This window comes from Macaca fascicularis, chromosome 3, assembly GCF_037993035.2.
Source record: "Macaca fascicularis isolate 582-1 chromosome 3, T2T-MFA8v1.1".
NCBI lineage: Eukaryota > Metazoa > Chordata > Mammalia > Primates > Cercopithecidae > Macaca > Macaca fascicularis.
The window spans coordinates 161,883,409-161,901,191 of record NC_088377.1 but is presented as its reverse complement, the minus strand read 5'-3'; the positions used below and the strand labels follow the sequence as shown (position 1 = coordinate 161,901,191).

At 35.2% G+C, this 17,783-nt stretch overlaps 1 protein-coding gene across 1 annotated transcript in view; it reads right to left on the bottom strand.

Annotated features, from left to right (window-relative positions):
• The window catches only part of KCND2 (potassium voltage-gated channel subfamily D member 2), a 483,795-nt gene extending 466,340 nt beyond the window's left edge, over positions 1 to 17,455 (bottom strand). The window contains exon 1 of the mRNA XM_005550606.5: positions 15,694 to 17,455. Coding sequence (XP_005550663.1) covers positions 15,694 to 16,808 — 1,115 coding nt within the window. The 5' untranslated portion in view covers positions 16,809 to 17,455. The remainder of the gene's footprint in view (positions 1 to 15,693) is intronic.
• Between the last annotated feature and the right edge of the window lie 328 nt (positions 17,456 to 17,783).

Sequence of the window (17,783 nt, the reverse complement as noted above, 5' to 3'; positions counted from 1 at the left end):
ATGATGGGAAAATCATATAGATAAAAATACAAATACTAGAGCAAATATAATTTATAAATGGATTATTTGTGCTACAATGATTAATTTCAAATCCATTCATAGCAGAATTTATTAAGATTCAAAAAGCGACAACTGATTTCACATTTTTGTTCAGTCAATATTCAAAAGATATTTGAGTGCCAAAAAAATCTATTTACTGTGCCAAGAATACACTCTTCATTTTCTGCCCCTGAGATTTTGCTTATGTCAGGTAAGAAAATTTTCTTCTATCCCTAACCTATGGATAACAGCAGTAATTGGTCATGGCAGCCATTACTGGTGACCCGGTGTATGCCTGAGAATTCTTCTCGTTAGCCACATCAGGAAGCATCCAAATTTTAATATAGTTGGCAGACAAGAAAAAAAGCATATATATATAAAATATATATATGCATATATATACAAAGCATATATATTATATATATTTTTTCCCATATATGTGTAGCTTTTAATGTACAGGATATTGAGTAATATGCCTACTAGACAATATTCTGTGTTTAATAATTTTCCATTAGATTTGGAAATATTCTCCATATAGCTATTGCTTCTGCTGATTGTCCAGAAAAGTCAAGGGTATAATATTTCCTGATAGCATAAAGCTGGGAATTATTGTTTGAAATTCATAAGAGTGGTCTAGGACAGATATGTATAGCTATGAGCCAACAGCATAGAGATGAGAAAAATAGCACAGAAATTTAGGGGATTTCTTTCAACGGTAAAAGAGCATAAAGAAGTATTTGGAAAAGAGTTTTGCAGAGGAATGAATCAGCATATCAAAAAGGTCTCAAAATTCTAAGTTCATTTCAAGCATAATTATTTTAACGTATATTGACCTGAAGACTTTGCTTCTATGGGAATTTTATTTCTGTATGTAGGTAGTTGTATGTCAGAGGATATGTGGTTGAAGAAGTGGCTAGAAAGGGTTATGAGTGATACAAATTTCTAAAATTGAATGGACCTTCAAAGTAAAGGTCCACAGTAAAGATTTAAAAAAATCTTTATTCAGCATCTATGATTGGCAAAGCAATGTTCTAGGCATTGTTAAAAAATCTGTGGGGGAGATTTTAACTAAAGTGTGAAGTTCTTTGAAGAGAGAACTTTGTCAGCACGTATATTGAGGCACCTTAAAACATGACAAGGCCCCAGATAGAGCATTATAAAATTATGAACTATTAATTTTCTTATTTGGTGCCTAGGGATACTACAAATAAGCAAAAGTACAATGTGAGCTTCAAAATTAAATTGTATGTGTATTGCTTCAGTGAAACAGTTTCCTCTAAACCAACTAAAATAAAGGTGAACAAGAATCAGAGATCCAATCAAAATAGATGTTGGATGAAAAGCTGGAAGCCAGTTTGTTTTTAATATTCCAAATTAAAAATGCAGGACGATGCTTCCAAGCATGGTGTGTGTGGTACTGGGCTGACGTTTATGTCTGGCCTAAGGTGAAGACGCTAAAGAATAGCTGCTGTTCTTGGCAAGCCCACTGATCATTTCTGCAGGACAGTAGGAGGACATGTTTATTTTGTGACTCAAGGCTCAAATCTTTGGTAGAAGTGTAAGGTAACTCTTACTGGGATCCTGATAAGGGACATGAGATTAAGTACATAGATTTTTCTTTAATTTTCTCTGATATCCTCCCAGAAATACTTCGTATTTCAAAACTCAGACTTGCTTCTCAGGCCATTTTCTATTGTTGTTTGTTCTTGGTTCCTTTTTATTTTAACTAAAGGTGTTCACTTGATTTTTTTGGTTAGCCCTGGCTGTTTAAACAAATTTTTAGTGGAGTGGCCTTAATTTTATGATAGTTCCATTGAGTATTTTGCTTATTTTTATTTAGCTCTCTTGCCAATGAGGATTGAAATGTGGCAAACAAGGGGGGCAGTCAGCGGACAGCATGAAAACATAACACAGCTTACATACAAGGGATGGTGCCTGCTACAGAATAGGATTCTTTGTCCCATTGTAAGAATCAAATCATCTCCTTACCCCCACTTACTTTCTCTCTCTTTACCCTTCTTTCTCCTAGTGTCTCTCTCTCTCTCTCTTTCTCTCTCTCTCTCTGCCCTCCCACCCCTGCCTTCCTCTCTTCCTTCATATATACTCTTTTAAGGAAGAGAGGCCTTACAAGCGGTTTATAAGACTCTTCTCTATTTATCTGACTTGGGATAAACCTGTATCATCTAACTAACCTCATTTCAAGTGAAGATTTCAAACCTGTCACATCAGGCCTCCTGATCTTAACTAAGTGACATTTAGGTTTGCATGAAGTTATGTTTATCAGGGCTTCTATGATCATATCGTAACGTTTGACTATAGGTTTCATCTTTTTACCAAACCTGATGTTCAAAAATCCTGTAACCACAACTAATTAGACAGCATCCTCCAATACAGGAAGTGAATTTCAATTTCTGGCCATATTAATCTTCAGTCAGCCTTTTGTAAGACAGTTCTCATTATACCTGGACCTCATGAGAAAAAGTTTATTGTATATTTCATATATCTATCAAGAAAGAACATGAAATCATTTTGGACAAGCTAACATCCATGAAAAGCCAATTAAACATCTCAACATCAAATCAGCCATTCAGTGGATTTTTACATAAAATGTCCCTTAAGCTCAATTATAATCTAAGAATCCACCAGTAATTTGTTTTCTATCTTTAGGTCCTGCACATTTGAAATCCCTTACATGTGATTAAAAATTATCTTCTTTGGAAAGTAAATCCTTTCAAATCAACTTCTGTGTATATAAAAGAAAGTAAAAGGAGAAAAAACATACCCAAAGAATATTCTAGTTTCATGAGATTTAGAGTGTCTTCATACTTTGTGTTGCCTTATTTTTCATAAGCTCCTCCTATGTTCAGAGGCTTTTATCTCATTTCATTTTCTTTACTTTTATTATGAGCAATTGGTCCATTATCTTGTGCCTCCACTAAGGAAAGCTCAGCCTATCTATCCTTGACAATGTTAGAAAATCAGTAGCTTTAAAAGTTCACAATCCTAAATTCCCAAAAGGAAGCAACCGTATTTTCCTGAGTCCAGTTGGTCTCCTAAACACCAACTAATGGTTGTTATCTCTGAAACCTTATACCTTAGCACATGATAAGATAAGGCTTTTGCAGTAAAGCATTGGTTTTTTATCTTTAGTCAAGACTTCTGATTTTCTATCTATAATATCTAATAAACAAAACTGAAAACAAGCACTTTAGCTACTATAGTTTTAAATGCTTTGTTGTTGTTGGGACAGAGTTTCACTCTGTCACCCAGGTTGGAGTGCAAGGGTGCAATCTCGGCTCAGTGCAACCTCTGCCTCCCAGGTTCAAGTGATTCTCCTACTTCAGTCTCCCAAGTATCTGGGATTACAGGTGCACTCCACCATGCTTGTGTATTTTCAGTAGAGACAGGATTTCACTATGCTGGCGAGGCTGGTCTTGAATGCCCAATCTCAAGTGATCCACCCACCTCTTAAAGTGGTGGGATTTTAGGTGTGAGCCACCATATCCAGCCTTAAATGGTTTGTTTTTACTGACACTCAAACTTCCAGCTCAAGTCAAAACAGGATGATGTTAGAAATAGGCTGAGAGGGCATTCTTCAGTGGTTCTTATATTTGATGTGAGAATTGAAAATGCTGACATCATGGTTCCCACCTCCAAAGACTATTTAAATTGTTTTAGGTGAACTCCCAGAATATTCATTTTTAATAAGTATTCCAGGTAATCCTAATCCTGGTGATCCTCAGTACATATTAAGAAACATTACTGGCCGGGCGCGGTGGCTCACGCCTGTAATCCCAGCACTTTGGGAGGCCGAGGCGGGCGGATCACAAGGTCAGGAGATCGAGACCACGGTGAAACCCCGTCTCTACTAAAAATACAAAAAAATTAGCCCGGCGCGGTTGTGGGCGCCTGTAGTCCCAGCTACTCGGGAGGCTGAGGCAGGAGAATGGCGTGAACCCGGGAGGCGGAGCTTGCAGTGAGCTGAGATCCGGCCACTGCACTCCAGCCTGGGCGACAGAGCGAGACTCCGTCTCAAAAAAAAAAAAAAAAAAAAAAACATTACTCTAGATTTACTAAACTCTATATATGAATCTCACAATCATCTGAGAGTTATGTATTTTGATAATTATGTATATTTCTTATGAAAACACCTTTATATGTATACAATATTATCACTTTGCTTTATAAAAATTTGTATATGGTATAGGCAAATCAAAAATATTTCTAAATATTTTGTGAAACTACTGGTGCAGACACATTTCATTATGTTATTAAATAACCTGCTTATAATGATTTTGCCCCAAATTTCTATTAGGTAGTATTCTCTAAAAAACTCTTCATGAAGTAAGATACTTTCTTTTCTTAAATAGCTATGAAACATGTAATACTACACTTCCTGCTTTTCTTTGTCTGCCAGGAATTTCAAAGCTGATTTTATGCTCAGCAATGTTTTATTTAATGTAATTTTTATTCTCTATCATTTTCCGTCACCTTTAATACTTGATGCTTGCTTAATCATCTCTGTTTATTTGACAGTAAACTGTTCCAACTCCTCCTTGAAAATGCACAGAGTAAAAAAGTAATGCAGGAATGACTAAGTATATAATTTCAAAACAAGTCTGTCAGGATCATAAGATTTTTACAATTTGGTAACCCAAAGTCATTAAATGTTGAATTTCTAACCTAAAAATATGTTTTGTACGGTGACTCAAAATTCCAGTTTCTAAATAGGAAATTCCTTTTGATTAATGGTGTGTCATCAATCAACAACTCTTCAGTAATTATTTCCTGCCTAATTGTCTACTGGTGTGATACACTAGAGACTTATCCTAATGCAAGGCAAATATGTAGTATATTTAATACTGTTATATAGTCAATAGTAATAATATAATAGCAATCCCTCATATAGCACCTATTTGTAATGTTCTTGTGCAAATTGAAATTTAAAATGGCTTTTCCTATCTCCCACATCCCCAGATCTTCTCAAAAATATTATCATCAATAGGTTATGTCTTTCCAGAAAAATAAGACTGGGCATATAGCTATATATCAACATATGCATCAGTATATAATATTTACACATCTGTACATTTTTGTATTGATGTATATGTGTGTGCTTCCCAAAATGCATATTTGAGCACACATTATAGATTCACACATATTTTAGTAATATTAAAACAATATGTTCAGATCCAAAAATTGTTAATTAGTGTGGAAAATAAAAAGGAAACAAAACTAAAAGGAATGTGAGCAGTCTATAAAGTGATTTCTTATTCATAGTTTTTGCTTAATATAGTGTATTTCAGAATATATTGCCAACATTTGCTACTTGATTGAAAAAAATCCTCCCTTTAATATTTTTAAAATAAAAAAACTTACCTTTCACTCAGATAACTATGACTGTATTTGGACTCTTTCCATAAAAATAATAAAGTTCTCTGCAAAATTGATAGGCACTTTACTTATCACTACTCTAGGACCATGCCAACCCTGAATAAAGTGAATAAAGTGTCCTATTTCCATAAGGAAGAGTCACGAGCCATTTTCTAAACTACATTCTTTTTTCTTTGTAATAAGATATTTATTGTGCTATCCTCTGAGATTTTACACCTAATTAATACAATTTTAAATCCAAAAGCAGAAATTCTATATTAAAAAAGTAATAGCAGAAAACAGCTCAACATGTATACTTCTAAGTTAATTATGTTTTTCAAAACAACTTCCCTTTATTGCAAACATTAAAAAAATGCAAGGCAATCTATAAAAGATTAGAAAAATATTCATTTGAATTTCCATAATTAAGAATTTACTGAAATGGAAGTAATTTCTTTTTGACATCTATTCTTATATCCTATTTCACAGTGATGTATCCTCTTGTGAATGTCTATGAGATGTTTTGAAATTAGTGCATTTTTTCTAACTATAGTAATGTTCTAATAAAATAGACAATATGAACAAAAAGACTGTTAATTGTATATTTAGATACAATAAAGTATCTGAAAACCAATTGTCTATCAACATCAATTCTCATACCTAATTTCACAAGAATAAGTAAACTAGTCTTGTGAGATATTTTCAGGTTTGATGTTTTCCGTATTATTGACTACGATATGTTCAGCCTTGAATTTAAACAAACAACTGAAGATAATAAAATATTCTGCATTGTGAAAATATAAATAACAGTGTTACTACCAGAGTAAATATTTTCAGGTTGAAAAAATAAAAGGAATCTAATGACAAATCATTGAGTTGAATAAAATGCAAGTTACAACTGCTACACTTTATTTCTCAGCTCAAAAATGTCACAGTAAAAGTAATACCAGTGGAACAATATTCTTAATTTCCTGTTATGTATTACATGAATTTGTTTATCTTTGTTACTAATTCAGTCTCTCATTAGATTAAAAATTACAAATAAAATACAAAGTCATCATCAGATTTTTAATGATAACATGGGGAAACTTTTAGACCTGCACATACACTGCTTGGTGATGCTGCTCTGTTATGTTTTTAATATATTGTTTAATGGTGGGGACAGGCATAAAGTAGAGAAAGAAATATAATGGGGGAACCCTCCAGTGTATTGTGCTGTAAAGAACACTGGACTTCAAATGATCTTCCAGAAATCTAACTTAGATTCTTCAACTAACTAGACCCTATAATTTTATATAAATTTCATGACTACTCTCTACCTTAGTTTCTTCAAGTATAAAATGAGAAGTTTCTACAAAATGATTTCTAACAAGCCTAGCAAGTCAAAATTCCATGACTCTAATAGTTTGAGACTAAAGCAAAAAATCAAACATTAGGAAGAGTCTGCAGGGCACATTCCTTTCTGATTCAATATTGTGCCTAATGTGCATTAGTAGGTTGATATAATTTAAGAAGAATACAAAAACAGCTAATTTGGTACAATCTAGACATATTCTCATAAGTTTGAATGTGGTATCTAAAACAATATGGAGAAGAATTTCATTTTTCCAAAGTACACTAAGATGGTATAGGGTTAGACAGCCTTAATTTCTACAGCATGATGAAAGGAAACCAGCAAATGGTTGGGGGTTTTGTGTGTGTGTGTGTGTGTGTGTGTGTGTGTGTGTGTGTGTGTGTGTGCGCGCGTACATGTGTGAGAGCCCCCATGAATCCTAGCTTCCTTATCAGGAAATAGGCCTCTGGAAAGAACTGGGTAAGATGCAGAATTACCTAGAGGGCAAATGTCTTCATGGAAACAGCATGCCAAAGTGAGATGCCACACTGAATTCCTCTAAATTCAAAAACTACTTTCACAATTTATCTGGAAAGCATAGCCTTTTTTTTGCATTTTTATGATGTTAATCTAATTTTTGTTTCTCCAAACCCAAGTATTTCCAATTATCCATTCATGGTTATAGTTTATTCTTCAGCACAGTGATTGTTATCAAAGCTTTGCTTCTGCAAGTTTTCATTACATATCTGCTATAAACATGGTCTCAATTTAATTCATGTTGAAAAATACATACCCTATGGCAATTTTCACAGATTTTAAGACATGTAAGCCATTTTATCTTTCAGGCTTATAAAACTAACAAAACACCCAGAGAAGATATATATGTATCTACTGCAAAGTGACAAAAAAGGAATAAAACTCCTTTAAATAGAATTCAAAATGTATGTAATATTCTTGAACACTAATATTAGAATTGACAATTGTAAGTATGCAAATCTATATTCAAAAGAAATAATTATCTGTATCAGTTCCCAAATAATTCCATATCCATTGAGCACTAGCCTTGTCTTTTCAGCTAAAATATGGAATTCAGTTTTCATTTGAACTAGATTTGTGTTGTTAGTAACAATTAAATTATGTATTAGAAAATACTCATTCTTTAGAAAATCTCTCGAATAATTAGATATAAATTTTAAGCTAAGTTAAACATGACAAACTAATGAAGGACGAAAATTTATTCATGGTTAATAAGTTAACTTTAATTTGACAATTTAAAAATGTTTTTAATTGTTTTAGAGCATGTGCTCCTTTTAATACAGAAATCATATCCTATCCCTACCATGCTCACAACTCTCTAATGGCTCCCCTTTTCATCTTAAATGAAATCAGAAGTCTTGATTATGGTCTATCACATTCTACACAGTCTAGTCCTAACTACTTTACAGATTCCATTTGCTACTAAGCCCCTTACTCCCTTTGCTTCTATTACAGGGACATTAGATGGAACTGATGAAACTTCATCCCACCTTGAAGTCTTTGTACTCCTTTTCTGTCTTCCTCTAACTCTCTTCATCCAGATAGTCAGAAAGTCATTTTTATCGCTTCAAACAGCCATTGGCTTAAATTCCAACCCCTTGCAAAAGTCTTGTTTGTCCCCTATGCAAAATAGCAGGCTTGTTACCCAGATGTATTTTGTTCATAGCACTCATCTCTACGTGGCATTATATAATACATTTACTTTTTTATTTATCACTCTTCCATTATTTTAGTTTTAAATCATTCTTAAGTTGAGAAAGTTGACCTTTTGGTTACTGCTGTGGTCAATGACAGGTAGCAAGTGATCAACAAAGGTCTGTTATGTTGAATTGAACTCTGTGAGCCACAGTTTGATTCCCTGAGAGTGTATGTTACTGGTATTATTTTGGGTTTCCGAGAGCACTATTACTGATATTGTTAAAAGTAAAGAAAATGAAGAAGATGGAAGAATTATGTCCACATAAAAGCAAAAAAGACAAGACCTTTTACTTTTAGAACAAAATCTTCCCATTCTATTTGACATTATCTCAACTGTCATCCTACTCTTTCAATGTTATTTTTTCTCATTATTAACCTCTAGTAACTCATTCCCTACTCCCCCCACACTTTTTATGATTTAGATCATTACATAACAGACTTGTCAAAATTCCCAAGGCAAAGTGGATTGCATTATGCTAGAATATATACCTACATTTATCTTTACATTTTGTAATCTGATTTTTAATTCCTTAGAATGTTAACTTCTTCCTGATGGTGATTACATTGAACTTTTCCAGACAGAAATTGCATCCATCTCCTATGCCATTTACAGCCAATATGTCCCTATTTTAAACAATTCTATTTTATGCATAAATGATGAAAAATAAGTTCCAGCTTGTGTTACTGGGTAAGAGAGAACACCTTTCTAGTGATGAAGTGTCATCGAAGTATCTGTTGACCCATGGGCTTTTTAAGCTACTCATATTTAAATAAGGAAATAGGCTTTCAAGGGAAGGCGGTATTTCTATGTTCATTCACTTATATCATGAAGCATCTCCATACGCCTCCCAGAGGCATCTGCAATTTACCTGGACTTTATCAGAAATCAAACTGATAGAGAAAATGGCAGTTGGCAGCCATTAATTCTAACCTTTGCAGAGTAGTTAGTTATGGATGAAAAAGTTGAGGTCTCACAGCCATTCCCAGTCAAAAAGAGAAAAATTAAAAGGGTAGATTTAGTAGATGAGAGGATAAAATGTTCAAATAACAAATGTAAATACTTTTAATATTGAACAAAGCAAAATAATTTGGCTTAGAGTAGCAGATTATTGCTAATGTTGAGATGGCACTGCTCCATGGCTAACGGGCTCTCCATGGCGTACAGGTGCCATCTCACACCATGATCAGCAACACACTAACATAGATATTTTCCTACATTTGAGCACCGAACTAGGTAATACCTCCCCAGAAGGTATACGCTCAAACCTCAAAAGCCTTTCAATTTAGTTAGAAAGTCAAGAGGTAAAACCATAAATTATATATAAAGATGGGACTTACTAATATCAAGCACAATTCCAACTATAGATGACGTAGGCTTGCTTAGGGGCTGAAAAGCCTTCATGGAGAAGGTCAATGTAAAGGCTGCCTCTCAAAGGAGAAAACTAAAGGGCAAAACATTCAAAGAGCAGTGCAAATATGCACAGAAATGGTGTTTCACCCTGGGTTTTGTTTGTTTGTTTGTTTGTTTGTTTGTTTGTTTCAATATCAGATGCTATCCCACATCATCAAATCTAGCTGCAGAAGCTAGTGGGAGAGCAATGCTTATACATACATATGTACATAAATACATACATACATGTATGTGTGTATCCCTGCTCAGAAAACAATATAAAACATATGGAGAGTAGAAGGGAGGAAACGGAATGAATTCATTATCACAACTTTAAAGGAAAAAATATACTTCCTTTTCAGTGAATGTACTTTTTACCATTTGTGTTCTTTCAATGAAAGAGAAGTTAAATTGTACATTTTTAATGACTCATAGGCCAACTCTTTTAGGAAATTAGGGCAAAATAACTGAATTCCTTTGTTTTCCATCAGGCCAGGCAAAAGATTCACCGTTGAGTAGTTTGCCCCCAAACGGCCTGAAAGTTCACTGGATGAGAATACAAGTTTGTATTATATCAGATGGGAACCATCATGATAAACCCCAGTGCTGTATGAATAAATGCAGAGCCAGCAGTGATATTGAGGAATGTGGAGTGAGTCACATCAATAGAACTAAGAGAGAAATGTACCACACTAATGGAATAAATAATAAATGTATTCCTTCTCTTATCCCTGTATAATCAGCAGCAGTCCCCAGATAATTATTGTAACACATTTCTAGATAATGTTTTAGGGTCTTCAGAAGAAAATGAGTATAAAAGTGAAATTTCAAAATATATTGCTGCTATCTAATTATGTAACTATGGACAAGCCACACAATTCTTAAATGTACAAAATTATAAATTTTAAATAAATTACAGGTCACTTTTCTTCTACCAGGGATGTAGAGATCAGGTAATAAGAAATTTGAACTTTAGTGGCTCACTTTCAAATACGAGTATAATTGAGAGGAATGTTCAGAAGTAAGTGATGTAAATATAAAAATAAAATAAGATGGTTTTTCAGTAGTCTAAAGGAAAATTAAAAATAAAAAAGAATAGCATAACAGACCCACTGAAAATTAGACAATAGCATTTTCTCTAGGGGACTATGTTGAAACAACACATATTAGCCCTTTTGTGAAATACCTCTGTCTGGCAACCGAGTAAATGCTAAAGTACTAGAGGCTGGATTAACATACATATTTTAAAATTCCGCATCAAATATTGTCTCTAATTCAAGTGATGGCTAAAACAAAATGAAGACATGTAAGATTTGGTTACTTGTAATGCTAAAAGAGGAATACATAACACATTTCTCTACATTTCTTTAAAAGTTCATTTTCAACTTCCATCAACTAACATATTCTATAAAGAACTTTACACAAATATGTCATAGTATGTCAAAATAAAAATAGATGTTACTCATACTATGGCTCTTCACCAGAAAAACAAATTTTGGTACTTCCAACCTTTTAAAGAGTTTTATATTAATGCATTAGCAATATTTATGTATAGATGTTGGCACAAGGGAAGATAATTTCACCCATTTCAGTAAAAACTTTAAGTCTCTACATAAATGATTCTGCAAGATATACTCCCAACATTACCCAAAGCTATATAATCAGAATAGTGACAGGCATCAGGAGAGTAGTATTTAAAAGTTTATCCTTCTCTTTAATAATATATAATTATAATGTTATCGTATATCATAGATATGATCATATATATGCATATGATAAAGTATTTCAAAGTATGCCATTCTAAAAAAGGAACTTCCCTGACACATTGCTATGAAAATTTAAGTGAAAACTTTTCTACTTTTTTGTTGTTCCTTAAAATAGTAATTCACCAAACACACAAAAATTGAAATATGGCAATTACGCTAAGTTTTCTGGCAGCAAAGATGTAACACCACCGTATTTGTTTTAGATAAATATATGATATATATTAAATTTTTACTTTCCCAATTTGTTCTGAAATCAGAATATAATTTATATCGTTAAAATAATAAAATTTCTCTCTAAACACAAACTTTACAGAAATGCCATGTAGCAACTTTCCCATATTGAAAACTTTGATGAAAACAATTTTGTTTTAAAATTAAAGTAATAAGGATCACAAAATGACACTTCTGAAATTCTTAAGTTTTATGAGTAATATGATCCCTTCTTTTAAAGAAATTGTCTAAATGGGTAATAATCAAGACCAAGAATGCAAACATTTATATTACTTAACATAATAATAACCCTTCAATTATTTAATGTGCCACCTGGTACCACCTCTAATTTCCAGATCATGTGTATGAGGTGCAATGGTAAACTGAGGCTTGACACTGTTTAGTACATTTTTACAAAATATTTTTGATTATTGGTGAACACTTAGAAATTTCCTAAGTTTAGTAGGATTTGAGTACTACCATCTAAATGAAAAATAACAACTGGATGTTATTTTCCAAACGACTTTAGGACAAAAGAGGAATTCTAGATTCTTTTTCTACTAAGGCAGTTAATGGCAGTAACTAGAGTTTACATTATGGAAAGGGGAGGTGGGTGGATAAAAGGGTGATTCAGGGACCTGTGAAATATGCTCAGAAAGAACGTATGAAATGGAGGAACAGATCCACCTGATTACTCAATCTAAAACTTAAAAAAAATTCTGACATTATTTTTTCATTTTTTTTTTAACTGTGCTTTCTATGTTTCCTATTCTAGTAGGAAATGAAGTAGCCTGAAAACTATTTTTAAAGCGTTCATTTTTCTGATAGATTAACTAATGACTTATATAGTAAGCATAGTCAACTTACAGTCTAACGATATACTTGATATTTCAAGGAGCAAAAAAAATGGTTATACAAATACACCTTGGTTCTAAGACAGATACACTCAGTTCTTCAGATCATAAAACCAACTGAATATTGTCTAAAATAGTCTAGAAGCCACAGATGATTCTGCCAGTCCTGAATGACAAAGCTCTTGATTATTTATTCTCATGTAGATAATGTTCATATGAGCTGGAACTTTCGATAACCTCTGTTTATAATCATATTTTCACTTTTATTATCATTAATTGATGAACATTTAGCTCCATTAAAATTAATAGCCACAATGGAAAGCTCTTGATAATCATTCAGACATAGTTGGATATTGGCTCCAACTATGATTTCCCAGAAAGTTTACACCTTACACTTCATCCTCTAAGTATAGAACTACAGCCTAAACAATAAAGTTAGGCAATGGCTTTTATTGAATATTTTGAATTATTAAATAACTGTTGAGTCACAAAGTTGGCACCAAAATGGCAGTGCTTATAAGAATCTATTTCTTCAGGGTACAATACATAATAAATATATTTTGATGAGAAATTAAAAACATTTTCCTATGAAATTCTGTTATAAAGCATATGATTTGTCAAGTGTCCATATATGTTCTCATTTTGATTACATCGACGTCTCCACATCTTAAAAGTATGACTGCTCTATTCAACCAGGATCATTAATTAGCTTAATTTCCTGAAAATTAAAATGTTCAACTTCAGTGAAGCTAAGTCTTTAAAGTAACTTCCACTTAGCTTCCAAGTTCTAAGAAAGTGTGTGTATTCAATGCTTCTAATCCACTTACTTACCTATGGAACATGTGAACTAAATCCACTGCATAGATTTTACTCTGCCATTATAATTCAATTTCTTAAATATTTTCAAAAATAGGTGCTTTTAAGTATTTTATTTACATAATAAAAAATTGTCACTAATGTTTAATGTTGCCTCATTTTTTTTTCCTAAAAACAAAAATAAGCTTCAAAATAAAATAAAAATTGGAAAGTCATTCCCAGAAACAAGTTTTAAAACAATGCTAACTTCTCAAGTCTATTACAGAACTATTAGCTACACGAAATTACAATTCTCATCAACATTCTTTTTATACCTATATTCAATCATATAGACACTATATAGCATTAAAATGACTCTCTGATACCTCAAGACACACAGCCCTATATAAGAAATGTTTAAAGTGTATTTCATTTTAATAGTTTTCCCTTCCTATTAAAACCAAATCTTCTTTTTTATTCAGTTGTGCTTCTAATTTGATGTCATGATAGTGATTTGTACTACCCATTTGTGCCTAATAAGGATATCCTGCTAGAAAATGACAAGACAACAAAAACAAACCTCTTTGATAAAGAATAAGCACCTACACTGTGAAGGCATTCTGCATCATCCTTATCCTTATAAACTGTCACAAATTTACAAACAAGAATAAAAGGCAATACAAGAAGTAGAACATGGATTTTCACTAATTCATTTTTTTAAATGTACCAGTAGGTCTTTAAAAAAAATACGAGACTAAATAAAAATCATAAATTATTGTATTTTTCTTTACCACAATTTATTGTTTAACCTAGCCTAAAATTCTTCATATATAAAATATTCCATTAGTTGGCCATATAACATGAGAAATTCTGTACAACACAATATGTCTAATAAAATTAAGTCGACTTTAACCACAATGTCATTTAAAGAAGCCAATTAAATTATCCAGAAACACAAAGCTTAAAGAGTAGCCTTGGGAATAACTTTTTTTCTTACAGCCATTACCAAATCCTCACTGAACTGATTACCTATGCAAGAATAGTAGCATAAAGCTGAAGAAAAGGCACTAACATCACTCCCTAGCTTATCTAAGAACTCATAAAAGTAAAAGGATCTAACCATTTTATTTTATTAGATTCTCTAATACTTAAAATGTTGCCACTTTTCTGCAGTTTGACTAACATTCTTAATCATTTGCCTCCTTTCCTTTTTTCTACTACCTAAAAAAACTTAATTCTAGCCCTAAAAGTCTATTAAAAACGTGAATTCAGAAATGTGTCCCTTTGGTTACAGAACTTCATTATACCCCCCAAAAAGAATGCACAAAAAAATTCTAAAAGGAAATTAGGACCCCAAATTTTATAATACAGCCAGCCTTGGTGACCATCCATCTTACCAGATACTGCTCTATCTTCTATGTGTATTTAATGGGTGTGGGCCCATTGCCTGATGGGATCTGTAGATTCTAAAAAAAAAAATGTGTGGATGACAGTCTTTTGCTTCTTTTTTTGAAACTATGAACCTAGAGTTTGAAATATGTTGCAAATTTAATTCCACTGCATATTGTAGAGTTGATCAGTTTCAGCTCTGATATTCTAAAACACTGAATAACCTATCAACCATAATTAAAGTGCATACATATGAATATGTGCATATATATTATAAAATACTTTGATAATTACATCTACAATCTATGTTTTACGATGTAAAATAAGAATTATGGTTCTTAGAGGAAAAATGCACACCATAAGTATCTATTCATATGAAAATAATAGTTCAAGTATACCTGGAAACTTTTCATTTAAATGCATTGAACCATTTTCTAGAAATTTCAATATACATTGTATATATTTGTGTCTTTATTAGTGCATAGATTTTGTTTTTCATTGTCATATTTTTATATATTAATATAAATATTGTTACTATTTCATATATTCAGGAATTCTAAAATTTCTTTGTATCTTTACCACTTTCAGGCATCAATGCTCAACATTTGCCAGCAATGCCTTAACACTTCAACCTGTGTATTATACCCATTTCACAGATCAAAAGAGTTTTGCCAAACCATTTAGATAATGCTTTCCTAAACTCAGGAAAGAAACCAAATGATTTCCCCGGAATTATCATGTAATCTTAATGGGTCCACAATCGCCTCACCCATACCCAACCTCCATCCCATTTCTCATTATGGCACCTACCCTAGTGTTGTCATGGTGACGATGGTATACCAGAATGCTGCAGGGATGCTGGTAAACTTGCTGGCCGAAGACCCCTTCTCTGCATAGAACATAACTGTAGCGAAGATGATGATAGCCATGGTGAGCGAGAAAAGCAAGAAGCCCAATTCTGAGGCACAACTCTTCAGTGTGTACCCCAGGATGCGCAGGCCTTGAGAGTGGCGGGAAAACTTAAAGATCCTGAACACCCGGAAGACTCGGAGCGTGACAAAGGCTCCGCTCACGTCCTCATTGTCTGTCATCACCAGCCCAATGTAATAAGGCAGGATGGCCACCACGTCGATGATACTCATGACACTACGCACAAAACGGTAACGACTAGGCGCTGCAGCCAGGCGAAGCAAATACTCAACTGTGAAGATCATGACGCAGGCCGTGTCCAAGCAGAAGAAGGCCACCGCATACCGCTCTCCACAGGGCAGTTCTTTAATGTGACCTGGGCTTGATCCGCAGGGCACTGTTTCCACCACATTCGCGATGACAGAGACGGCAATGAAAAACCCCGTGACATAGTAGAACACCAGGGCCATCGTGCTGGTGTGGGGGTTCTCGAAGGCCCGCCAGACCCTCTGCCTTGCAGTCATGGTGGGCAAGGCGCTCTCTCCAGTGGTGTCGGTATCCGCGTCGTCCTGTAGGCGCTCGGCGTTCTCCCGCCTGCGATCCTTGTACTCCTCGTAACAGCAGTCGCCGATGATTTCCGGGATGAGGCCAAAGAAGGCCAGTTCTTCATCGTAAGCAGAGATGCACTCGTGGCGAGGATAGTGGAGCTTCCCAGTGCGATAGAAATTCAGGATGTGGCGGAAGATGTCTGGGTCACGGTCAAAGAAATACTGCTGAGTCTCTGGGTGGTAGAAAAAGTCCCTCTCAGAACTGCCCAGTAGAGTGTCTGGGTAACGTTCCAGGGTGTCCTGCCACGTCTGGAAGCGGGTTCCACTCACATTCAGCACAATGAGAGCATCTTGGGTCCTTTTCCTCTCCTGCCTCGGGGGAGCCGGCATAGGCCCCGAGGCCACAGGCATCCACCCGATGGCCGCTGCCCTTGCAAAAGGCAGCCACGCTGCTACCCCCGCCGCCATGGCTCCTTGAAGTGGAAGGAAGAAGGGTGACGAGGCGTCTACAATGGGTCAACCGAAGCAGCCACAACTCACCCACTTCCTCCAGTCAAGCAAAGTACTAGTGAGAAACGTGGTCCAGAGGTGTCACTCTTATTCCGAGATAGGGCTTCTGGTAAAGTCACAGTTCTCAGAAGGGCAAGTTTCCCTCCAAGACAGGTGTTTGGAGTAATGACAACAAAATACAACGTCTTAACAATCGCCCCCAACAGAACCTAGCCAAACCGCTTCCAGCAGGTGGGCCAGGCCACCCTCTGGCACAAATAAGCACACAGGTGCAGTCGTTTCTTCAAACAGGTGTCTTTGATTTCTCCCCTGGCACAGTCTGGATAATATGGGGTCAGTATGTGGAGTGTAGGATAGAGAAGACGAACGAGAGTCACCCAATAGAATTATTTCGACGAATTAGGGAATCCTTCCACCTACCCTTCTCACTCTTTCAAACCTTCCTTTCCAAGTAGCCCTTCCCGCCAAAGGAGTCTCAACAAGGCGACCTGTTGTTGTAGCTCAGGAGATACGGTCACAGCCGCTGCCCCACGTCTCTCTTTGGGGGTCCAGCTGCTGCTGCCTCTACTCCTCGGGCTGTATTTGCAGAGATGGAGGTGATGTGCAGTGGGTACGGTGGGGGGCGTTAATACAGATCCTCCTCCCCCACGTCTACAAACACCCTCTGTGTCTGCCAAAAGCGTTCGCCCAGTCGCCCCTTCACTCTCTTTTCAAGTTCAGCTCAGGTGCAGTGTGACAGTTACAGAGCCCAGGAGCTGGCAGCCGCCGCCGCCGTGGCGGCAGCAGCATCTGCTTCCGCGCAGAACGCGCCGCGCCCGCAGTACATACCTGGCCAAGCGCGCGCCGGGGCTGAGTTGCATAGAGACTTTCTCCTCGCCGTGCACCCGGAAAGGGAAGAGGAGAGAAAGCAGCTCGCGAGCAGCCGAATCCGAT